The 24,400-nt window shown below is 58.8% G+C and overlaps 4 protein-coding genes across 6 annotated transcripts in view; all 4 read left to right on the top strand.

Moving 5' to 3' along the window:
• The first annotated feature begins 308 nt into the window (after window positions 1–308).
• NLGN2 (neuroligin 2) lies at window positions 309–15,294 on the top strand. 3 transcript variants are annotated; one of them, XM_040243506.1, is made up of 8 exons: window positions 309–1,030; window positions 4,019–4,151; window positions 7,822–7,872; window positions 9,912–10,061; window positions 10,234–10,419; window positions 10,541–10,733; window positions 11,089–11,685; window positions 12,421–15,294. In XM_040243506.1, exons 2-8 carry the CDS (start codon window positions 4,046–4,048, stop codon window positions 13,292–13,294), a joined length of 2,157 nt encoding a protein of 718 aa, XP_040099440.1. In that variant the 5' UTR covers window positions 309–1,030; window positions 4,019–4,045; the 3' UTR covers window positions 13,295–15,294. The 3 variants fall into 3 exon arrangements, with proteins under 3 accessions (XP_040099440.1, XP_040099439.1, XP_040099441.1); XM_040243505.1 differs by lacking the exon at window positions 309–1,030 and having other exon boundaries at window positions 3,623–4,151; XM_040243507.1 differs by lacking the exons at window positions 309–1,030; window positions 7,822–7,872 and having other exon boundaries at window positions 3,769–4,151.
• Window positions 15,295–15,393: 99 nt separating this feature from the next.
• On the top strand, window positions 15,394–17,096 carry SPEM1 (spermatid maturation 1). The gene is made up of 2 exons (XM_040243508.1): window positions 15,394–16,129; window positions 16,323–17,096. The coding sequence occupies exons 1-2, from the start codon at window positions 16,117–16,119 to the stop codon at window positions 17,060–17,062; spliced, it is 753 nt and encodes a 250-aa protein (XP_040099442.1). The 5' UTR covers window positions 15,394–16,116; the 3' UTR covers window positions 17,063–17,096.
• Window positions 17,097–19,365: 2,269 nt separating this feature from the next.
• On the top strand, window positions 19,366–21,218 carry SPEM2 (SPEM family member 2). The gene is made up of 3 exons (XM_040243504.1): window positions 19,366–19,544; window positions 19,710–19,767; window positions 19,907–21,218. The coding sequence occupies exons 1-3, from the start codon at window positions 19,407–19,409 to the stop codon at window positions 21,205–21,207; spliced, it is 1,497 nt and encodes a 498-aa protein (XP_040099438.1). The 5' UTR covers window positions 19,366–19,406; the 3' UTR covers window positions 21,208–21,218.
• A 750-nt stretch (window positions 21,219–21,968) lies between these two features.
• The window catches only part of SPEM3 (SPEM family member 3), a 3,873-nt gene continuing 1,441 nt past the window's right edge, over window positions 21,969–24,400 (top strand). The window contains exons 1-3 of the mRNA XM_040244441.1: window positions 21,969–22,106; window positions 22,255–22,312; window positions 22,431–24,314. Of these exons, the coding sequence (XP_040100375.1) occupies window positions 21,969–22,106; window positions 22,255–22,312; window positions 22,431–24,314 (2,080 nt within the window). The remainder of the gene's footprint in view (window positions 22,107–22,254; window positions 22,313–22,430; window positions 24,315–24,400) is intronic.

Genomic DNA, 24,400 nt, shown 5'->3' with positions numbered 1-24,400 from the left:
CCTCCTTCTTCGTGTGATGCCCCGCCCCTTAGAGTTCACCACCACCACCCCTTCCCCGCCCCACAACTAATAGCCAGAACCCCGAGGCTGGGAGATCACGGGGCGGGGGGGGGATGTTTCCACCCTGCCCTGGCCTGCTTCGTCCATCCGTCGGTCTGTCCACTCCCGCCCCCTTCCACCTTCTCCAGTTCCCCCCACACTCTGGAGGGCGGGCGGGCAGGCTGGTGCTAGCAAGGGGTGTGCGCCGCTCTCTCGGCAGGGGGCGGGGGAGGCGGCCGCGCGGTGACGCGCGGGGCTGCTGCGGCTGCTCCGCCGGCGGATCATCACTCTCGGGCTGGGATGGACGCGGGGCGGGAGGGCCCTGGCGCGCGGGGCCAGGAGTCCGGGCCTCCCGGCTGCTGAGCGTTCCCCGAAGCCTCTCGCTTACCCCCAATTTCCCTCCTAGGATCCGCGCCGACCCCCGCCCCGGGGCTCCAGATTCGGCTCCCGCCCTCCTCCGACTCCCTGGACCTCCCCCTCCCTCCTGCCCTCGGGATCGACTAGATCCCTCCCCCTCCCTGAGGATTCCGGCTGGATCCCTGCCCCTGCACCGCGGATCCTGCGCTCCCGGGCTTTGGGCCCCTGGGGATTGCCGTGGACTCCTCCTCCCGCACCCGATCCCGTAGGATCCTCCGCCTGTACCGCCTTCTAGCCCCTCGAAGCCAGCCCACGGAGCCAGTGGATCCCCAATCCAGTCCTGTCCCGTTGCTCCCTCCTCCCTCCGCCGTCCCCGTCCCCACTGCGGGGTTCCCTGTTCCTGGGCTCCTCCTGACCCCATCCCCTACCTCTCCTTTCCCCGAGGATCGACTGGATCCCGGCCCCGCCCCCCGGGGCTGGGGAGAACCCCCTCCCCCGTCGGGTGAGGCGCTGCGGGCGGGGGCTGGGCCTGCGGGGCCGCGGGGGCTCACAGGCCGCCGCCCCCCTCCCGAAGCCCGTCCGCCCCCTACTCGGAGCCCTGGATGGAGGCACCACGGCCCCAGGGCTGAGCCAGGTAGGAGCTAAGCCGGGCCGGGTGGAGGGGAATGCGCGGCGGTCCAGTGGGGTCTCCCTTCTCCCCCTCTCTCTCCCTGCGCCTCATTTCCCCCAGCCTGCTCTGTCTGCGTGTCTCCGCCTAGGGATGCTCTCGCCGTGTCTCTGCGTCTCGGTCTCTTTGTCTCTGCCTCTCTCCAGCCCATGAATGATCCTTTGAATGGGCCCACAGACCCCGTGTGTTCCCATCTCCCCCTCCCCCTCCTTCTCCCCTTCCCGGCCAAGCCATTTTCCCCACTGCAGGAAGAAGGGGGGGGGGGCGCCTGCGGCCTGAGCCCCCGTCCCTCAACTCTCGCGGCTGGGGGAGTCAGGCCTGGGCAGGAATGGAGCGAGCAAGGCAGAGGGATGCGAGGGGTGGGGGGGTGGGGGCAAGAGGTGGCAGACAGAGATGGGGAGAGCAGGGAAGAGAAAATGGGGGAGACAGAGCTAGGGAAAGAGAGAGAGAAATAGAAGGGGCTTGAGGGAGAAATTTGGGAAAGGGATTTGAAGGAGAGAGAAAGATGAGAAACACCAAAAGGGAGGTGTAGAAGATAGAGACGAAAAAAGGGGCAAGAGACTGAAGGCAAGAGCTGGAGCAAGCTGCAAGAGGCCTCGGAAAGATGCTCTGAGGGAGCGCTATGGAGAGGAGCTGGGGGGAGGGCTCCAGTGGGAGAGAGGAAGGCAGAGAGGCTGGCATGGAGGAGGCCAGGGGCCCAAAGTACCTTAAAGGAGGGGGGTCAGAGGCAGACCTTGTTCATGGGAGGGGGAGGGGGCACCAAGGCCATGGAAGCAGAGCCTAGCCTGGCACAGGCAGAGGAGAACCTGGGAAGCCACCTCCAAGCCCCCCTCCAGGTGTCAGGGGAACAGGAGCTTGAGAGGACCTGAAGAAAGGGAGGGCATGACTGGGTGTGTGTGGTAAGGATTCCCGTGTCCTCATCTCTGGAATACATTGACACCTGCAGAGAGCCACCCGCGGGCTGGCGCCTGGCTCTGAAAACCCCGTGTCAGCAAACAGCTTTGGTGGCTGGGGCGGGGGTGGGGGGGAGCGGTGGGGGCTTGCTGAGATGACCTGGGTGTCTGCCCCTTTAGTCTGACGTGTTCCCTTGTCCTGCCCCTGCTGCCCTGAGCACCCAGGCATCAGAACAGCAACTGTGGGGGGCTGGCAAGGGGAAGGGGAGGTGAAGAGCTGGAAGGGGATGCAAAGAAGCCATGGTTTGCCCCTATGGGTCAAAATGCCAGGCATGGAGGAAGAGGTGTCTGGGGTCAAGGCTGTTCAAGACTGTGGAAGGGTAACTGTTGATGGGTGCATCTGATCACCCTCAAACCACCCCAGCACCCCTTCTTTCCAGCCAGAGGCCTGGTCACTAGGGCTAGGTTCTGACTGGCCAACAAGGGGCAAGAGGTGGTTCTTTCAGGGCTCTCTGCCCCCAGTCTCCAGCTCCCCCCAACATATATACTTCTTCCTCTATGCTAAGACTCGGGGAAACTCTAGCGTTCTGACTCATGCCTCTGCTCTCCTCTTCATGCCCTGAGTGGACCCCAAAACCCATCCAGCCCCTTCCCCTCTTCCTCCAGACCCCTCCCTCTCCGAGGTTAAAGCTGCAGCCGGTTGTTGCCGAGGTAACATTGCGGGGCAGCATCCTGTCGCTCGGCAACCGGCTGCAGGATCACACATCTGTCCCCAGATTTGCCCCTCCAGCATCTCCTCCCTGTCTAGACCCTGCCTCAAGACACCTTAACTTTTGAGGAGAGAAATGAAGAGGACCTGGAGTAGAGGGGTCTCCCCCACTATACAGACCCTTCAAGAATGAGATGTTGAAGGAAAGGGAAAGTGCTGGGGTTGTGCAGTCCCAAGAAAGGCCCAAGTCTGGCCTGGGGTGGGGGTTCAGTGCCATGAAATTACAGCTCGGGAGTAATTAACACATATAAACAAACCCGCCACTTCCTGCTAATTAATGACTTGGTATTTTTATTTTCTCTTCCTTGTCTGTCTCATCCCTCCCCGGGAGGTGAGAACTGGGACTCCTGAGTCCCTAGAGGAGAGCCTGCCTGGGAGGGATCGACCCCTGCTGGAAGGGGGTGCGCTGGGTGGTCTGGGGAACTGGCCCTTCTTCCCCTCTGGCTATCCTAGACATTTAACACATCTCAACCTCACCTCAGCCTCAGACTTTTCTACATGGGTCCCTGCAGAGGGGAGGGGGATGGTTGGGGTCGGGGGAGATGCCAAGGGGGCAGGGGGATGGAAGGAGGGGGGCAATTTGGTCTGAATTCCGAGTCACTAACCACCTGTCTCTTCTGTTTCCCCATTCCCATCTGTCTGCCCCATCCAATTTCCTTTCCCTTCTTGCACCTCTCCTCTGTCTTTTTCTGTCTGTCCGTCTGTCCATCCCTCCTCCCCGCAGGTCGGGCCTGCCTTCGCCTTCTCCCACTTCCTTCCCCTTCCCCACCCCTCGCCCCCTCCATGGAGAGGAACAGACCCCTTCTCTGTCCAGTCTAACCCAGGTCCCTCCCCAACCCCCTCCTCCCTCCTTTCCCCCGCCCCCTCCTCCCTCCTGGGGCGAGGGGGGCCTCCCTCCCTCTCCCCCCCCTTCTCTCTCTCTCCGAGGGGGGGGGGTCCCGGGGAGGGAGGGGGGGTCCCCCGATCAGCATGTGGCTCCTGGCGCTGTGTCTGGTGGGGCTGGCGGGGGCTCAACGGGGGGGAGGGGGTCCCGGCGGCGGCGCCCCGGGCGGCCCGGGCCTGGGTCTCGGCGGCCTCGGGGAGGAGCGCTTCCCAGTGGTGAACACGGCCTACGGGCGAGTGCGCGGCGTGCGGCGCGAGCTCAACAACGAGATCCTGGGCCCGGTCGTGCAGTTCCTGGGCGTGCCCTACGCCACGCCCCCCCTGGGCGCCCGCCGCTTTCAGCCGCCCGAGGCCCCCGCCTCGTGGCCCGGCGTGCGCAACGCCACGACCCTGCCGCCCGCCTGCCCGCAGAACCTGCACGGGGCGCTGCCGGCCATCATGCTGCCCGTGTGGTTCACCGACAATCTGGAGGCGGCCGCCACCTACGTGCAGAACCAGAGCGAGGACTGCCTGTACCTCAACCTCTACGTGCCCACCGAGGACGGTAAGGGCGCGGGCACCGGGCCGGGCCCCGGTAGACACAGCCCACAAATGTCCACGCAGACCCTCTGGCACCGGCACGCCCGGGGGAGGGAGCTGGGCCTTCGCGGGGGGCCATGAGGGGCGGTGCATCCCTGAGGGCTCCCAGGATGGTAGGAGTCCCTGCTAGGCAGTCCAGAAGCTCTTTGTGCGCCTTTCTAGCCCATGGGGAGGGCTGCAAGCACTAAGCTGGGCCTACCCACCCCCTTCCCACGGAAGCACAACTAGAGGGGACACGGGGGCGGGGTGGGGCGGAGCGGGGGCTGCGATCAGGTGGCTGAGGCATCCATCTGCTGCCAGGACAGCCATTCCAGCTCTGCCCTGACTCCTGCCCCCTAGGCCTGGGCTTGTCCTCAGCAAGTACCCACTTTACCTACACCTCCACTGGAGGACAGCAAAGACTCCTTCTCCCCAGGCCAGCATGGACAGGGGTCCTGTCACATACAGGGCCCCTCACCTGAGGTGAATACATCTTCCCCAGAAGGCTCTGTCCCCTGATCCCTATGCACTCCCAAAGGATCAGGAAATCTCCTTGCCAAGGGCCCCTCCACTCACAGCACTGCCTGCCCATCCCCAACAGAACACCTTCCCCAGGGTTCTGAGCTGGCTGTTCTTGAATGAACTCTCCAGTTTACTAGCTCCTGGTACTCCCCAGGACACACCCCCAGACAGTTATGTGCCAGCCAACCTTCAGCACACCAAGACCATCCAGAGTGTCAACACTTTCCAGCGGCCCACAGCAGAAGGCAATTGGCAGGCCTGCAGCCACCCCACAGACCATCCTCACAAACACGTTATCTGTCTAACACCCTATTTACCACGCCAAAATGCCCCGACACCCACAGAGAACATCCACTCCCATAAAGTGCCCCCACTGCCGTCTTCCAATGAGTGTAAAAATAGGTTTGGTACCCAGGAACCCCACTGTACACCCAAAACTCCCACATCATGAACTCAGGTCCCTCTACAGACCAGGCAGTTCAACTGTTCATCACTCAGGTCATGTATCCAACCGACCAGCACACTAACCTTGTGCTCTGTGCTCAGTTGCTCAGTCGTGTCCGACTCTTTGCGACCTCTTGGACTATAGCCCACCAGGTGCCTCTGTCCATGGGATTTTCCAGGCAAGAAGACTGGAGTGAGTTGCCATTTCCTCCTCCGGGATATCTTCCCAACTCAGGGATGGATCCTGTGTCTCTTGCATCTCCTGCGTTGGCAGGCAGATTCTTTACCACTGAACCACCTGGGAAGCCCAACCTTGTGCTCTTGCATCCCACATATCAAAATTCCCAGCAGCTTCACACAGGACACATGCCAACACTTCTCTGGAGTTGTGCACCTTGTCACCCACATAGACCTGTGCTCCCCAGGATTCCTGGGTGTATAGATCTTGTGGCCTTGTAACACTCATACACAGACCACCACCCTACTAACTCTGCATCTGCACCATATGCTCCAACCGGTCCCTCACACCACAGTCCCCTGCATTCTCAACACCTCTCAGACATTGCTTACCCCAACTCCTGCCCCGAGGTCATCAGTTTCATACCTCAGGCTGTGACAACACAGGTAACAGTCTTGCACTCTTCTCACAGGTCAGGTACTCCAATGCCTTGCTCCCTGAACCCAGAGGACCTACCAATCACAGAACACTCATGCACCTCAATAGTGTCACTACCCCTCCCCATATGAGCCACGCTTCCAAGCAACCCATCCACACATTGCACAGAAGTTCCTGCTCCAGTGCTATTCAGATTCCAGCCGCTCTAATAGACTGTTTACTCCAATACACTCCAGACATCCTCCCTAATTCCCCAGCATGGGAACTGTCCACTCCACCTTCCCCTGCCTTCTCATGGACCACCTACCCCAGTGCCCTGCTACCAGTGAATCACTCACCCCCGTGCCTCCAACACACCTCCCATCACAATGCTCTCCACTCATGGACTCTCCACCCACATCTTCATGTAGAAAGCTGTCCCCCATCCCTTCACCAACGCCTTGCTCAGTGGGCTATTGTCTCATCACCCCTCATGTGAAACATCCACCCAGCACTTCTCACCAAGTTACTGTCCACCCCAACACCTCCACACAAATTGCCCACCCTGCCCCCATACCACCCAAGCCCACACCTTCTGTATTTTTAACCATCGCTTATTGCAGACCTGCTCGGGGCCTGACACATTCAGGTGATCTCACTAAATCTTCACACCAGCTCTGGGAGGAAGAGGTTGACTCAGGCACACACACACCCGCACACTTAATATTCTCACACGCACACATGCCCTGCTCACTTCATCCTCATCCCCAGCCTGTCAGAGAAGAACAGGCCCTGATCCTGATGGGTCCTCATGGGGCCATCATCACCAGTTGCGGGGACCTTTTCAGAGGCTGACTTTGGCCTTGCTGACCCGTCTCTCCCCATGCTGATCCCCATGCTGCTGAGGAGAAATCGACAAGCCTGGGGGAACCCCTCAGACCTCTGGGTTCCAGCTCTCCCTTGACTGATCACCCAGTCTTCAAGAAGCCTAGAGCCAAACTCTGAGCCCAGTCTGGGGCCTTTCCTCCACTGGGGACACATTTTGTGCCTCCCAGCACCTCCTGGCACCTTACGTGTCAGGCTGGCTCAGGGCAGTGTGTTTCCTAGTCCCTATTTGTGGATTGGATCCCCCATTGGGGAGGGGGCTTTTGGCATTAGAGCAGGGATGGGGGGGGGGGGGGGCTGGTGCCCCCGGGGGGAAGTTTCCCACCTGTTGGGGGGAAGGACAGCAGACCTGGGTAAGGGATGAAGTTGGGGAGGGGGGTCAGAGGGAAGCGGTGGAGTGGAGGGCAAGACCTGATGACCCCTTTCCCTGCTTTGCCCCACACTGGGGATATGGGGTGAGAGTCAGGCTCGTCTGTGCAGGTGGAAGTGAAATGCTGGCTGGTGAGAGGCTGGGAAGGTGGGCAGGCAGTGCTCACTGACCTCCCCTCCCTGCCTGCCAGTGGAAAGCTGAGGGCTTTCAGGGGCCATGAGCTGTGGATTTGGGCTGCCCCAATTCCATACTACCCTCTGCCCTCCAGATTGGTCCAGAGAGAGGCAGAGTTCTTTCTGCTGCAACCCCTCCTGTCTACAGCCTGGGGGAGCAGGCAGGTACTTGGCTGGTCCTGAAGAGGGCCTGCCTGAGTGGTGGCCACCCCACTTTAGGGGGAGCACAGCTGGCCTTGGGCTCCCAGGCTCCTGGGTTGGTTTCCCCTCCCCTCCCACCCACCCCCACCTCTAACACAGTTTCATTTCCAGCAATTAGCAAACACTTGGACAAGCCAAATCCTTTCCAGCCAAGTCAATATGTCTCAAGACAGGCCTCAGCCCACTCAGGCACCCCCCCCCCCCCCCCCCCGCAAAACCAGCCTTTTCTTTGGGGCATGACTTTTTCCGGGGAGGGGAACAAAATTTGGGTTGTAGAAACGTTTTTCTCTTTTCTTGGTTTCTTTTTCTTGCAAACAAATTTTGCTTTTTTTGGCTTATTTTTTCTGCCCCTCACCCTCCCCTTTTCTGCTTTCTCTCCTCCCCTCCCCATCCACCACCTCCCCCCAACTCCCATCTTTCCCCACAAAATTGTCCTTTTTTCTCTGTTTTGTGTTCCCGGTCTTAGGTCCGCTCACAAAAAAACGTGACGAGGCGACGCTCAATCCGCCAGACACAGGTAGATTTAAAAATCCCGCTGCTGCATGTGGTTGCTGATACGAGGACGTTCTCGGCCCTGCCCCTAACTAAATGCCCCCACAGCCCTCAAGGCCCCTCAGTCGTTTTCCCAACTAAAAACGAAAAAGAAAAGAAAAATTTGTAATAATTGGAAAAAAGAATTATGAAAACTTCAAACGAAATTTGAACAATGTTGGACCCACTAGAAAACTGGCAAGAAAAGCTTAAACATGGCAAAAGTAAAGTGAAAAAAGAAATTGGAATGTCAGGAAAAAAAAAAAACAATTGGATAAAATGTTTAGTTTGACAGAAATTTGGACTGTTTTAAAACTTGTGAAATGTAACATTTCAAAAGACAATTTTAATTTGGAACAAAACACCATTCAAAAAAAATTTCAAGTTGGCAAATTGATGACACAATTGAAACATTGCTACGATTTCCAAAAAAAAAGCCTGTCCAATGCAGAAACACATATTTGAAGTAAATTAAAGAATATGGAAATTTTTGAAAACAGGGCCCAATATCTTGAAGTTTCACCACAAAATTTTGAAAAAGTGCAAAGAACTTTTTTCTTTTTTCCTTTTTTTCCAAAAATGGATCTTTTTGGTTTTTTGTTTTTTGTTTTTCTTTTCTTGTTGAATCTGCCCCAGAGCTTCTTGCTTTTTGGTTGTTGTTTTTTTTTCTTTCTTCTTTCTTGATCCTGTTTTTTTGTTGTTGGTTTTGAATTCTTGTTGCCCCAGCCCCCCTTCCTGCTCCTTCCCTTTCCAACTCCCCCTCCCCCCACACTGGGAGTGGAGGTGCTGGGTGGGGAGAAGGGGACGGACTGAGGACATTTAGGACAGGACCTCGGAGGGAAGGAGACCAGCCTGAACCTGGAAGGCCACTGGAGGTTCAGGAACTGAGGAAAAAACAGGATTGGGGGAGGGCACCTCCCACCTAGGAGCTTCTGGCCAAAGTCAGGTGGAAGGAGGTGGCAGAGAAGGTCCGAAGAGATCCAGGGTGGAGGGCAGTCTCTTAGTGACCTGTTGGTTGACCTTCTGCCAGGAGGGAAGTTTCCAGTAGGATGAGGGAGACAGGCAGAGGCGCTAGGGACCAGCGTTGGAGGCCTAGGCTTGGCTCTTGTTTGCCGATTGCCTAGGCTGGTCAGAGATGGCAGGTGTCAAGAGAGAGGAGGGCCTGGAGGTATTGTGGCTCCATCTGGAGGAGCTGCAGGGGCAGGGACCCTGACAAGCCCTCTCAGACTCCCACCCTCTTCTGGAATTAGTTACCCTCCAGTCCAGTCTGGAGTGCCCCAAGGGCCTGCTCCATATGGCAATGATCATGAAATCCTTTGGGGACAGGGCAAGAGAGGGGTCCAGAACTCAGGGCTCAGGCCGGTTTCAGGGGCCCAGACTAGGGAGCTGCACCCTGGCTTCATTAAGTAGGCTCTTTCCCACCCTGCCTCCTCCTGCCACAGTAATTAGGCTGGGGGTTGCCATGGTAACTTGGGAGGTGACCTAGAAAGGAATTAGGGCGGGGAGGAGACCAAGCCCCCAGGGACCCTAGGGCCTGGCACCCCCTCACCCACAGACCAGGCTACCATGTAGAGCTGAGGCCCAAGGCCTGAGTCTGAGGAAACGCCAGGACCCTCCTAGCATCTCTAGCTCTAGTGCCAGCCTTGGGAGCTCATGCTTCCTAGGAGCAGGAAGGAGATTTGCTGTGTGTGTGTGGGGAGGGGTTCCCTCGGATCCAGCAGGTGCCCTGAGGAGGGCCACCACCCCACCCCCCCGCCTCTGTTAGGCTTCTTGGAAGCTCTGCCAGGCGTTTGGAGAAGTGCTGTGGAGCAGGCCGGCAGGAGGTGGGGAGGGAACCTCTGCCAGGGCTAGCTGGGGAGGGAGGGAGGGGAATCCGGTCTTGCCCCCCAGGGATGGGAGTGATATGTCCCCTGAGCTCCCGGCTGGAACTCAGCAGGCCTGGGAGCTGGGAGGTGCTGCTTCTGGTCTGACTGTGTCCTTGTCCCCCACCCCCTGGCCCATCCCCCCAACCCCCTCCCCACACAGATATCCGGGACTCCGGGAAGAAGCCAGTGATGCTGTTTCTGCACGGTGGCTCCTACATGGAGGGCACGGGGAACATGTTCGATGGCTCCGTCTTGGCCGCCTACGGCAATGTGATTGTAGCCACGCTCAACTACCGGCTTGGGGTGCTCGGTGAGGGTGGGCAGCCAACTCTAGGGGCTGGAGTCCTGGGAGGAGGGCCTGGTGGTAGGGTTACACTAAACCCAACTGAAGCTGAATGGCTTCTGGGCTGGATTGAGCTGCCCAGAAAGAGCAAGGGTGCCATGACACCCCCAGGAAGCCCCCTCTCTTCCTCTGCCCCCAGGTTTTCTCAGCACTGGGGACCAGGCTGCAAAAGGCAACTATGGGCTCCTAGACCAGATCCAGGCCCTGCGCTGGCTCAGTGAGAACATAGCCCACTTTGGAGGGGACCCCGAACGCATCACCATCTTCGGATCTGGGGCAGGAGCCTCCTGTGTCAACCTCCTGATCCTCTCCCACCACTCGGAAGGTACAAGCCACCTCCCCAGCCTGTCCCTTCTGTCCCCTTCCCCAACCCCTGGCCCTACCAGGTCCCACTTCTTCTCCCTCGGGCTGATATAGCCCAGCCTAAAGCCTGTTTGTCCTGCCAGGGCTGTTCCAGAAGGCCATTGCCCAGAGCGGCACTGCCATTTCTAGCTGGTCTGTCAACTACCAGCCACTCAAATACACACGACTGCTGGCTGCCAAGGTGGGCTGTGACCGGGAGGACAGCGCCGAGGCTGTGGAGTGTCTGCGCCGGAAGCCCTCTCGGGAACTGGTGGACCAGGATGTGCAGCCTGCCCGGTATGGGGCTGGGTCCAGGCCTCCACTCTCCTTGCTGGGTCCAAGGAGGTTGCGGGTAGAAGGTGCCTGTGGGCCACAGGCTGTCTATTTAGCCAGGGGAGGTGGACTTCAGGCCCCTCCCATGGACCTACCTTCCCCTGGAAGCCTTTCTGAAGCAGAGGTGCCTAAACAGAGCCTGGATGCCCCAGACCCCAGGAAGTGCTTCAGGGAGGACTTCCCAAGAGGCCAGGTGCTCTGAAAGGGCTCTGAAGGTTTTAACTAGGGGAAAGGGGTCTTCCGAGCAGAGGGCTCAGCAGGCTGTGGGTGGAGAGGAGGCCAGCCAACAGGTGATGTGACCTTCACCTCTTCTCCACAGCTACCACATCGCCTTTGGGCCTGTGGTGGATGGTGATGTCGTCCCTGATGACCCTGAGATCCTCATGCAGCAGGGAGAATTCCTCAACTACGACATGCTCATTGGGGTCAACCAGGGAGAGGGCCTCAAGTTCGTGGAGGACTCAGCAGAGAGCGAGGATGGCGTGTCCGCCAGCGCCTTCGACTTCACGGTCTCCAACTTCGTGGACAACCTGTATGGCTACCCAGAGGGCAAGGATGTGCTACGGGAGACCATCAAGTTCATGTACACGGACTGGGCCGACCGGGACAACGGCGAGATGCGGCGCAAGACCCTGCTGGCGCTCTTTACTGACCACCAGTGGGTGGCGCCGGCTGTGGCCACCGCCAAGCTGCATGCTGACTACCAGTCCCCTGTCTACTTTTACACCTTCTACCACCACTGCCAGGCTGAGGGCCGGCCCGAGTGGGCGGATGCAGCGCACGGGGATGAGCTACCCTACGTCTTTGGTGTGCCCATGGTGGGCGCCACCGACCTCTTCCCCTGCAACTTCTCTAAGAATGATGTCATGCTCAGCGCTGTGGTCATGACCTACTGGACCAACTTCGCCAAGACTGGGTGAGGGCCAGAGGGGCTGGGTGGGGCACCCCTGCAGGTCAGGACACACACACACCCTCCATCCTCAGCCCCTCTCTCCCTCTTCGTCACACGGCCATCATTCCTCTATCAAGGCGCTCTTACCTTTTCGACTCAGACACCTGCCGGACAGCTCCTCTGTGCGTGTTGGAGATTCAGAAATGTTGGACCGAGAGGTCCTTTCCGGCGGGTGGGCTCCACTTGATGGCTTTGGCTCTGTGTCTGTCTTTGCGTACCCATATACCACTCTCTTTCTCCTCTGAGTGCTCCCGTCTGTGTTTCTGAGTATGTGTATAAGAGTTTGTATCTCTCTCTCTATTGCTGTCTCTAGCTCTCTCTCCTGAAGTCCATTAATATCTCTGCTCTCTTTGATCTGCTTACTCTGCTCACTGCTTCCCCCCACCCCCAACTGCCTCTCATGGGCTTTGTCTCTCTGTTTCCATATGTCTCTATCTCATTCACTCTGCCTGTGTCACTGGCGGTCTGTCCGTCTGCCCTCTCCGTCCCTCTGGCGTCATCTCAGGCCACCTCTCTGGCAGTCTGGCTCCATCCCTGTTTGTCTGCCTATCTCGGTCTCTGGCAGTGTCTGTCTCTTCGTGTCTGTCTCCCCAGCTCTCTGCCTCTCTGCCCATCCCACTCCCCGCTGGTCCTGCAGCCTCCTCCCCTTCTCATCAGGACCTCACCCTCACTCCTTTCCCTGCCCGCCTGTGTCCACAGCGACCCCAACCAGCCGGTGCCACAGGACACCAAGTTCATCCACACCAAGCCCAACCGCTTCGAGGAGGTGGTGTGGAGCAAGTTCAACAGCAAAGAGAAGCAGTACCTGCACATCGGTCTGAAGCCGCGCGTGCGCGACAACTACCGCGCCAACAAGGTGGCCTTCTGGCTGGAGCTCGTGCCGCACCTGCACAATCTGCACACGGAGCTCTTCACCACCACCACGCGCCTGCCGCCCTACGCCACGCGCTGGCCGCCGCGCCCGCCCCCCGGCGCCCCGGGCACGCGCCGCCCGCCGCCCCCCGCCACCCTGCCGCCCGAGCCCGAGCCCGAGCCGGGCCCCCGGGCCTACGACCGCTTCCCCGGGGACTCCCGAGACTACTCCACGGAGCTCAGCGTCACCGTGGCCGTGGGTGCCTCGCTCCTCTTCCTCAACATCCTCGCCTTCGCCGCCCTGTACTACAAGCGGGACCGGCGGCAGGAGCTGCGGTGCCGGCGGCTCAGTCCTCCCGGCGGCTCGGGCTCTGGGGTGCCCGGCGGGGGCCCCCTGCTTCCCGCTGCCGGCCGCGAGCTGCCACCCGAGGAGGAGCTGGTGTCACTTCAGCTGAAGAGGGGCGGGGGCGTTGGGGCGGACCCTGCAGAGGCCCTGCGCCCCGCCTGCCCACCCGACTACACTCTGGCCCTGCGCCGGGCGCCGGACGACGTGCCTCTCTTGGCCCCCGGGGCCCTGACCCTGCTGCCCAGCGGCCTGGGGCCACCCCCTCCCCCGCCGCCCCCCTCCCTCCATCCCTTCGGGCCCTTCCCCCCGCCTCCCCCCACAGCTACCAGCCACAACAACACGCTCCCCCACCCCCATTCCACCACTCGGGTATAGGGGGTAGCTCGGGGAGGACCCCCTCCCCGGCCCTCCCTGATGCAACAGGCTTTTCTCGTGTGGAGCTTTCACACGTGGACGAGCATTAGGTGGACATGGGTTTTCTCATGGCAATGCGTCTCTCCCAAGCAGAGAGGCCCTTTCTTTTCTCCGGACCTGGGCCTTTGAACAACTGGGGGGGGTGTTTTCTCCCCTCTGTTGGGACACCCACGTGGAGGTGTGCTTTCTCACGAGGGGGTGTGTTTTCCCATGTGCAGGGTGAGGTTTTTTTGGCCACCCTGGACACATGTTGGCTCCCTCAGAGAATTCCTGCGGGGATTTGTACCCCAGAATTCTGTTCCCTCATGCCTTCTCCCCCCTGCTCCTTCCTCCCACCCCCTGGAGACCCTGGAAGTGGTGTGTTGACAAACAGAGACCCCTGGCCACCAGATGACACAGGGTGGTGCCCGGGAAGTACAGAAGAAATAAATCCCAGCCTCCCCTCCTGCCCCACCCCCATCCCCTCCCACCCCCAGCAAAGCATGTGTATCCCCTCTTGGCACAAATGAGGTCTTCCCAGGCAGGCCTTGCCTTCCACCAGACACAGAGTCCCTGCTGTGGGGGGCAGGGAGGAGACCCTGCAATCTTGTGCTGCCTGGGACCGTGTCTTCCCGTGGGCCCAGGTCGCATTTCTGAGTGGAATCATGTTCTTGCATGTGGATGTATGTTTTCCCATGCAGACAGCCCCTTTCTCTCCAGCATTTCCCTGCGTCTTCCCGACCTCAGGCCCAGTACTTCTCACACAGCAGGTGGGAATGGACTTCAGACTGATAGAAACAGGGGGATGGACAAGCCCTGGGCGGGGGCCCTGGTGGGGTGGAGGGTGAGTGTGGCACCTGCCACCCACAGAGGCCATGCATGGTTTGACCAAAGCCCTCACTGCAGTCTGAGGACAGCCCTTCCCTCAGGCCACTGCTCATCTGTGCCAAACCAGTGAGGTGGGTTTGAGGGGGGAATACCCCCAAAGTGTGGCAAGGATCCCCCAGTCCTGGGCCCAGGCAAGTAAACGTGGGCAGGTGGGATACAGGAGTGGGGGAGGTGGCAGCCTAAGGGGTCCCACCCGTGTCCCTCTTCTCGCCACGTGTCATCCCTCCCTCTCGGCCTCTCTTCTCCCTCCCCGCATCACTGTCCCCCTGGGAAGCCATTCCTTCCTGGTGTCCAGCCAGCTCCTCCCTGCAGCTGCCCACCCCCCTCCTTTGACCTGCCCGCCCCCAACCCCCCACCCGCCTTGCTCCCCTGGGCTGAAGGAAAGGAACAGAGGAGAGGGGAGGAGAGCAGGGGAGAAAGGCTTCCCAGGACAGGTTGGGGAGAGAATGGGGTCAGCTGTACTGAGGAACAGATGGAAGGGGCAGTGAGGGACAGGGCTTAGGCAGACACCAGCAGGAAGAATTTGATTTTGAAAGGACGCGTGTAAGGTGACTGCCCAAAGAGAAAGGGTTTGGGCCTCTGGGGAAGAGAACCGTGTCGGGAGAAGTTTCAGGGGATGCCAGTGGAGAAGAGCAAATCCTTGTCTGCTGGCATTTCGTGGGTTCGTTAGTGCCAAATGTGAGTCAGGGGTGGAGTGCTGTCTTCCACTGACACCCAGTTTCAGAATCCCTGGTCTTGGCTCCCCAGAACTTTGCCTCCTGACTGTCCTTTCTGCCCCCACCTTCACCCATGGAAACTTGGTTCTTTTCCCTCCCCTTCCCCTGCCTGGGCTAGCTCCTTTCCAAACAGCCATGCCCTCTAAATGCTAGGGACCTGGGCCCTGAACCCTGTAGACAGATGCCCCCCAAGTTGGGGCATGGGAGGGGGGCTGGGGGACCCCATGATTCAGCCACGGACTCCAATGCCCAGCCCCTCTCCCCAGAACAATTCCCTGACAATCCCATGTCCCTACTCCAACCCTTTGCGGCTCTGTACACATTTTTAAACCTGGCAAAAGATGAAGAGAATATTGTAAATATAAAAGTTTAACTGTTGGTTTTGCCTGCTGTTATGTTAGGAGGTGGGGGTGGGGGGCTCCAAAGAAACAAACCTTGGAGAAGTGGCTCTGCCTTTGAAGGGGTAGGAGAAGAGGGTCCAACCCTTTTCAGTGAAGAGCTCTGAGGTCTGAGAGAAATGGGCAGTAGGTGCTGGGGTGTGGTTGTCATGACAATGGGGTTGTTTGGGGAGTTAAGAGCAGAACCAGTGTCTGTGGAGGGGTCAGAGCCTGGCATAGCGGACCAGGCAGGGACTGATGGGGGCAGACACCAGGCAGGCCAGAGAGCCCACAGGATGGTGCCCGTGGCTGACTCCAGGAGAGGCATGCAAAGTGTAGTCTTGGTCTCTACTAAGACCTGGCCCAGGCTAGAGGCTCAAACCTGGGCCCAGGACTCTCTCTCTTGGCACATTGTGAGGGATAGCCCCACACCTTTGTGACCCATTTACCCCCAGGGGACAGAAAGGTGGGCTGGTGGATACTGTGGGCACAGTGGGCTGGGGGCCTAGGGGCCCCGGTGGCCCTAGGGACCCCCATGGCTATGGCTGAGCAGCCACGGCCCAGGTGGGCCTCGTATCACAACCCTAACACCAACAGCTGCCGGGACCTGGGCAACTCCATCCTGCTGCTGCTGGGCCTTATCATTTGCATTAATATTGGCATCAACATGGTGACGCTGGTCAGGGTGGGCCCGGGCGGGAGGGTGCTGGCAGGACGGCTGGGGGGCAGGCCTGATGGCCAGGGCCTATCTGGGGTCACTGTGTCCTTCCTCACCTAGCTCTGGCGCAGACTCCGTGGCTTCTTACACCAAGTGTTCCGTGTTATGTGTGAGAAAGGTAAGTGGGGGATGGGGGGGGCAGGGGAAGGGCAGAAATCCTGCATTCTGTCCCTGTCCTTAAGCCGGCCCCTTCCCCTCCCGCTCTTCCTCTCAGACTCCATAACTACGCAGCTTCTCTTCCTGCACCCTGCCTCTCCATCCCTGTAGGAGCCAGGCTCCCCACCAGCCTCTCACCTCTCCTCGATCCACAGAAGCTTCTAAGTTACGCTCACCTGGGAAGCAGACCCAGCCCTCAAAGCAGAGCTCTCCAGCAGTCCACCTACGATGCACCATGGACCCCGTGAAGATGACGGTGACCCCCCCACCCACTCGCCGCCGTCGCCGTCAAGGCTCTTCTTCACGCCGTGCCCGCCGCCCAGTGGCCTGGGCCCCTGACACTGACGACGATGATGATGAGAAGCCCCCACATCAGCACACAGCAGCCTGCTCCCACAACTGGGACTCCCTTGAGGATTGGGAGGGTTTACAGACTGCCCAGAGGTTCTGGACTCCCTGGGCCCAGGACGCCTTGGAGCCTCCTACCCAGACCATCCGCTTCCAGCAGACTGTAGAGGGAAGGCCCCTCAAGAGAGAGATGCAGTCTGATCTGGGCCTAGAGGCCTACGTGTACCCTGTGAACCCCCCACTCCCCAGCACTCAGATCCTGAGCCACAAGAACAGTGGAGGGGGGGCAGGGGCAGGGGCCCAGGCAGAACAGGAACAGGGCGCACCAGCTGAGCCACCCATCCTGGGCCCAGCCAATGTCCCGGACATCCCCCGGCGCCGCTCCTCAGGGCGCATCGTCTACGATGCCAGGGACGTGAGGCGGCGGCTGCGGGAGCTGACCAGGGAAGTGGAGGCCCTGTCGCACTGTTACCCTCTGGCCTACGGATCCAGCACAGCTGAGGGGACGAGAAAGGACTGGGTATACCGTTCCCTGACAGAGAGGTGACTGGGAGAAGAATAAAAAGAAGAGAGGAGGTGGACTGTGGTGGTGTGTGTGGGGGGGGTGCCAGGGCCCACACAGCACCCAGAAGCTTGGTTACTAAGGAAATGATCTCCCTGGCAACAGGGCCTAGAGAGCCCTGAGGCCCCTCATCAACCTCTTGGCCCCAGGCCCTGTCCTCAGCCTTTTCCCAGGCCTTTCTTGGTTCCCAGGCTCCTGCCTGCCTCTGCTCCATTTTATTTAGTGTTCGGGGAAGCACCCCCCAAATCCCACTCCAGATCCCCAGCAGTACTGCACTTGAGGGGAGACCCTCATCCCATGGCTCCACCTCCTCAAGAGGTCTGGCTCCTGCCAGAGTCCAGGTTCAGGCTGCAGCTACAGGTGAGGCGTGGTCCCTCTTAAGCTCTAGATTCTTTGGGAAGGGATGGCTGACAGTGAGGGTACCCTGGCCCTCACAGTTCCCCTGTCAGAACCCAAAGCTCCTGTACCCTCGAGCAGTCTTGGAGCAGTGATAAAATACTGAGGATGCTGTGGCCCTCTGTGACCTCATGCCTCTGCTCAGCGTCTCCATGTCACAAATGAGACTGGGGCTCAGAGAGATCACGTGACTTGTGGTCACACGGACTCTAAGGATCAACTTCATGGTCTCAGATGCTCCAGCCTCTGCTCCCACAGGTAGATCCCCTTTGCTTCTGAGTCAGCTTGGCCCATCAGAATCTCCCATCTTCCTCAGTTTCCCATGGAAACTCATCAGAATATTCCATCCACTGGACATCTGAGAAACCCAGGCCCTACCTACTTCTAGACAGTTAGGATCACCAACACATGCTCCACTTGTGAACAAGGAACCAGGCTGAAGGACTAGACCTCACCTTCCATACCAGACGGGTTCCTGGAATGTGAGCAGATAGGCCTTTTATGAATCACCTCGCTTCTCTGCCATTTTCCTTTGACTAACATTATTGATCATTTTAAACTGACGCCACTAAGTGGGTCTATTTTGAAAACCTATATGTTTTGAGGCTGGATGGGAAATGCCCACTGCTGTTCCTCTATTTTTTCCCCTCTCTTTTTGACCACACAGTGTGGTTTGTGGAATCTTAGTTCCCTGACCTGGAGAAGGCAATGGCAACCCACTCTAGTACTCTTGCCTGGAAAATCCCATGGATGGAGGAGCCTGGTAGGCTGCAGTCCATGGGGTTGCTAGGAGTCGGACACGACTGAGAGACTTCACTTTCACTTTTCACTTTCATGCATTGGAGAAGGAAATGGCAACCCACTACAGTATTCCTGTCTGAAGAATCCCAGGGACGGGGGAGCCTGGTGGGCTGCCATCTATGGGGTTGCACTGAGTTAGACACGACTGAAGTGACGCAGCAGCAGCGACTGAACCCAGGCCTTTGGCAATGGAAGTGCAGAGTCCTAACCATTGGACCTCCAGGGAATTTCCTGTTCCTCTTTCTGCTAAGTTGTTCATTGTACAAACAAAATGACCTGAGGTCTCCCCAGTACCACTTTCTTAGACCACAGCAATGAACCCAGTTTAAATCATAGATTCCTTTTATCATATCAACAAGTACATCCAAAGTTTGTGCTTTATGAATTTCATGTAGTTTTCTTAAGATGGAAACTAATCCTTTTTCAAGTTGGAGGGGTGGCTCAGTGGGAGAGCAATTGGTTAGGAAAGAGAGAAACCATGGTTGAGGGGTGGTCTCTAGCAAAGGCAGCAACCTCATGCTCTGAAGTAAAGGGGCCGGTTGGCTCAGTGATCACCAACAGCAAAGGCTGCAATCCCTGGCCAGGAAGGGATGGCCACAGTGGGTGCTAGAGAGCTTATGACAGGGAAATGGGCAGAAGTGGGAGGGAATGCTACAGTGGGGTGACCCCACAGTGGACTCTTACTGTCACCCATCCATCTAATTACCATACCATAGCTGCATGCTGCAAGCAGGTATGGGTAGGGAGTCCCAACGGGCTATAGATTGCCATATCTCAATGAAATGGAGGAAATCCTTTATGCATGGCTCAGTCCCTATGAAGACCATCTGCCCACTGTAGTTACATTTTCAAATCGAGTTAAGCCAGCCCCTGCAAAGACAGAACAACAGACTGAACTCTGGGCCTGGGCTCCGTTAGTGGGAGCCAAGGGCAAAGATGGCCACATCAAGGGCCAGCTGAGTGGATGAAAGACGTGCTACCTCTGCATTGTGACCCCCTGCAACATGCCTCATTGTGACCGCACTCCCTCATCTGCTGGTAGGTGTCCCAGGTCCCACCATGAGTGAAGTGTGGGTCAGGGCCGGTGGGGGGGGGGGGCGGGTGGCCCAGGTGGCCCTAGGACCCCCCCACCATGGAAAATCAGCTCTGGTCTGACAACCTGGGGTGCTGCCATCAATACCAAGAAAGTACCCAGGATGTGGAGGACTTCCTGCTCCTGCTGCTGGGCCTTGTCATTCTTGTCAACATCGGGATCAACGTAGCAACTATGGTCAGTGATGGTTGGGGACACCCTGGGGGTGAAGAGGGCTGAGGGTGGGAGCCAGCAGCCGGCACTTGCGCCTGCAAAAACGGTCTTGGCTGGGGCGGGGTTGGGGTGGTGAGTGGGGAGAGTCTGGCCTTCATTCCCATTCCACCCACCCCACTCCACCCCCAGATGTGGCACAGGCTCCAGAATGTCTTAGACAACAGCATCTGTTGGATTAATCAGAAAAGTAAGTATGGAAGACAGGTAAGAGGCGCCTAGCCCCTGCCACTCCCAAGACACCAGAAACCCAGGTCTCAGTTGTTCCCCGACCCTGAAATCTTTTGACAGTTGCCGGGCCCTCACAGACTCTTTTTTGCCTCTCCTAGATGAAATCTCACAGGCTTGTGAAAGTTCCCCCAAATATCCTCCAGCCAAGGCCAAAGATGTCCACATCCACTGTACCCTGGACCCTGTAGAAGTGAAGATGGCCAGGCCCACTCGCTGCTCCTCTTCCTCCTACCACCGTCCCCGCAGCCGAAGCCGCAGCCGCCGCCCTCGCCGCCACCAACCTCGCCGCCACCAACCTCACCGCCAGGGCCACAGCCACAGCCGCCCCTGCAGCCACCAGCGGATGTCCAAGAACTCCAAACGATTCCCCTATAGCTGCTCGGTCTTCGGTAGGCCACGTCGCAGCCACAAGATGTCGCAGCTGCGGGCGAGGCCCTCCTTTGATCGGGAGGACCTGGACTCCTGCCTGGAGGAGGACAAAGACCTTGCCTTCCCACACCCCAAGTACCCAAGGGGGGCCTGGGGAGGGCTCTACCAACGGATGGGCCTGCCCTCCAGCGTGGGGCTCTGGGGCCGCCAGGGTGGGATCCTGGCCAGCCTGCCGCCACCTTCTCTCTACCTGTCACCTGAGCTGCGCCGCCTGCCCAAGCGTGTGGAGGCCAAGTCTGAGCTCAGGCTGCAGTCCTTTGGGCCCCTCTGCTCACCATCCCACACCTGGGGCAATGTGGAGGTGGACCAGTGGACCTCGTCTCCACTGCCTCCCCGACGGCTGCCCCCCAACCCCTCGTGGGTCCCTACGGGGCATAGCCCTTACCCCTCAAGGGGCCAGCTCCTGTATGACAATTGGGATCAGCGGCGACATGGTCTGGAGGCTTCTGAGCCTCCCTCCGCCCTGTTGACCCGGGGATCCCGGCCCGAAGCCCGAGAGCACTACTCCCCACAGGTCCACCGACGTAGCCTCCTTGGCCATGCTCACGGCCAGCCCAGCCGCAGCCCCCACCCCTCCACGGGACACTTGAACTACTCCCGGGATCCCCATGAGGTCCGGCGCCGGGCAGCCGAGTGGACTGAGACACTGCCCACTAGGCACCCTCTGACCACCTCCACCTCCCTCACCGTGCTGGGCGAGGCCTCATACCAGCGGGCCCCAGCTCCCAGCTCAGCTCTGTTCCTCCGCTCCTCCCAGCCCCTGCCCGAAGTCCAGGCTACAGAGCCGCCCCAGCCCACCTTTATGCCACTCAGCCGGAACCCAGGGGGCAATGCCAGCTACCAGGTGTACGACAGCCTGGAGCTGAAGCGGCAGGTGCAGGAGAGCAGGGCGCGAGCCAACTCGCTGCCACCTTCCAACTCTGCCTCCAGGCCCTCTCTGCATAGAAGCCGGACTGGGAAAATCCACTGACCGGCAGCCAATGGGGGAGGTGGGGGGCAGGGCATGGAGAAAGGAATAAAGATCAAGAGTCCAGGAAACGCTGGTGGTCTGTGGGTTGGAAGCGCCACTCCTGCCAGCCTGGGTCCCTGCCCTTGGCTTCCTGAAGCCAGTGTCTCCTCCTTGGCCTGAGGGTCCCCTTGGCTTAGTGGCCACAGTCCTGCCAGCAGGCCCCTCCTGGGCTTGTACTATGAATGAAGTAGATTTGCAGGTGCAGACTCCAAACCACTGGTCTCTGGGCACCTACTGTGTTCTCAGCTGTCCTTGTCCCCAAAGCTCATATCAGCAGCTGCTTCCGAACTGGGACGGTCCCCATCTGAACAGATCCAAGTCCACACCCAGTGAAGGGCATGAAGAAGGCCAAGGCTCTGGACTCCAGCCAGGCCTTCCCCAGGGTTCTGTTGCCAGGGGTCTTCCTTGTCTCAGGAGAGGCCAAGGAGGTGGCATGTGTGGTTTGAATGAGTGACTCAGTGGGCTGTGAGGGAAGGATTGACGGCTTGAGGAGAGGTGTGCTGGCCTCTGGGGCCCTGTTTGACTGTCCAGGCTCAGACTGCCTGACCCTGGTTACCAGAGAATGCCACTCTCGGCCCTCTTTATTCTCCTCCTCCCTCATTGTGACCCCACCCTCCTCCCCATTATGACGCAGTCCTTCTTCCCCTCCCCCACCAGAGGAGTCTGGCTCCTAGTGAGTATGTGGGGGCCAGGGGGCCCAGGTAGCCCTGGGACCCCCAGCCATGGGTGAGCGAACCTACCACGGAGCCCAAGCGTGCTCTGGCACCAACCCCAGAAAGTGCCAGGACCTAGGAGACTCAATTCTTCTGATCCTGGGCAGCTTCATCTTGCTCAACGTGGGGATCAATGTGGTGACTCTGGTCAGGGCAGGATCTGGGCAGCAGTGTTGGGGGAGCCTTGGGGTCTCAAAGGGGCTTAGGTGGGGGGGCTGTTGGGGTGTGGCCAGGCAAGGATTGGAGTTCAGGGCTCACCCTGCTCCCGGACTCTCCCCTCCTCTGCTTCCCTCAGCTCTGGAAACACCTGAAGAACTCCTTGCGGACTCTTTTCCGTCATTTTTTCCCCAGAGGTGAGTGGGCCCCAGCGTGGGCTCTGGGGATATGGACCTGTCCCCTTTCTTCTATCCCCATCCCCATCCTCAGCCCCTCAGGAACCCAGGCTTTGTCACATCTCACCTTTCCCTGCAGACAAACAATCCAGCTATGCAGGCAGCCATCCCATGTGCATACGTTGCTCCGTGGATCCCAAGAACCTGTGCTCAAGAGTCCCGCCCCACTTCCACCGCCGCCCAAGCTTCCTGCTCAGGCACCCTAACCACCTGGACTCCTGGATACCAGACACAAACGATGAGAAGGCTTCTAAGTGCTGCTGGATGCCGCCTCAGTGTGGACGTGTTGGGGCTCCCATGGAGGTGCCATGGGGACTGTGGAAGGAGGGGCTAACGGGAGCTGGGGAGGACCCTCAGATCACAGCCTTAAAGGCCCAAGCCACCTTCTACTCTAAGCAGAAGACATCTTCCAAGTTCCGTAGGATGAGCAAGGTGGACATGGTTCCACTGCGCCTGCCCCAAGAGAGCAAGACTAAGACCCCAGACCATGACCCAGCCCAGGCCCAGACCCAATCCCTGGTCCAGTCTCCTGGGCATGCTCCTGCCAAGGCCCAGACCTTCTCCCCGGCCCAACTTCCTGAGCCCACCCCAGCCCAGACCCAGACCCACGCACCCATTTACTCCCCTGAGCATGCCCTGCCTCAGACCCAGACCGACTCCCTAACCATCGGCCCTGAGCACAACTCTGCCCAGGTCTGTGGTCCAGAGCACACCTCAGCCTATACCCCGGACCAGGCCCCCTCACAGGGCCCAGCCCAGTGCGAGGGCCACACCCTTACCCACACTCTGACCCATGCTCATCTAACCTATACCCATGCCCAAACTCTGATCCCTCCCCTGGCTTCTGCCCCAGTCCCTCCCCCAGCCCCTCCTCCAGCTTCTGTTCCAGTCCCTCCGCTAACTTCTGCCCCAGCCCCTCCCCCAACTTCTGCTCCAGTCCCTCCCCCAGCTTCTGCCCCTGCTGCTACTTCTGTTCCAGCCCCTACACCAGCACCTGCCCCCATGTCTGCCACAACCCCTGTCCCTGCACTGGTCATGGCCCTGCCGACCACTCCAGTCCCTTCCACACCACCTTCCTCCATCCTAACTTCTATTCCCTCTACTTTGTCTGCCTTCAGCCAAGGCCTCTCCACTGGCCATGTGGTCTATGATGCCCGCAGGGTAAAGCAGAACTTATTCCATGTATGTGCCCCTCAGAACTCTGGGTATTCCAGAAAGGACTTAGGTACACTCTCCAGGCTCCAAGAGGGGCATGGCCTGGTGAGCTCTGGTACAGCTGAGCAAACATTGAAGCAATGTAGTGAGGACAGTGCCAAGCCCTTCACAGGATCCATATTGGGTTACCTGGAGTTGGGGAACATGGAATGGAAGCCTTCAAATGATGTCAAGGATGAATCTGTGCAGCCCAAGACCTTCCCTTATTGCAGTTTCCACCCTTACAGCTCTGAGAAGCAAAACACGGACTCCCAGACTCCAGTCTACCCCAAATTCCTGGTGTACTCCAAAGATGCTACCCCTTATCAACCTTGCTTCCACGTTCCAACCAGTACCCAGAACTCAATGGGTACTGTGCCTCCACCCTGCACTCTTTCTCTGCCTCTCATTTCTCCCAGATCCTTTGTTGTTCATCAACACAGCAACCACCAGAAGCCTTCCATCTTAGTACAGACCCCCAAATGTCCCCCACCCTCCAAGTCTCCTCAGTCTGTCCTCTCTTCCCAGGGTCCCATTCCTCCTCAGTTCTCCACTACTTCCCAAACCCCAAATCAGCCCCAGCCCCCTGAACTTCATAAGAATCTAGGCCTCAACCAAGACCATGGTCTCCAGAGGACCCCAGGCCCTTCAAAAGACACTAGAGTTCCCAGAAAGCCAGAGCTTACCCCGAATCCAAATCTCCACATGAACCCAGGCTTTACTCAAGACCCAGGCTTCCACAAGAGCCCAGGCCTTGTTCAAAATCCAGGCCTTCACAAGAACCCTGGCTTTACCCAAGACCCAGGCTTTGCTCAAAATCCAGGCCTCCACAAGAGCCCAGGCTTTACCCAAGAC

Source organism: Oryx dammah, unplaced genomic scaffold (genome assembly GCF_014754425.2).
Source record: "Oryx dammah isolate SB20612 unplaced genomic scaffold, SCBI_Odam_1.1 HiC_scaffold_8, whole genome shotgun sequence".
Taxonomy (NCBI): Eukaryota; Metazoa; Chordata; class Mammalia; order Artiodactyla; family Bovidae; genus Oryx; species Oryx dammah.
Note: the sequence above shows the minus strand (reverse complement) of the source record. Positions and strands in the feature narration are given on the sequence as shown.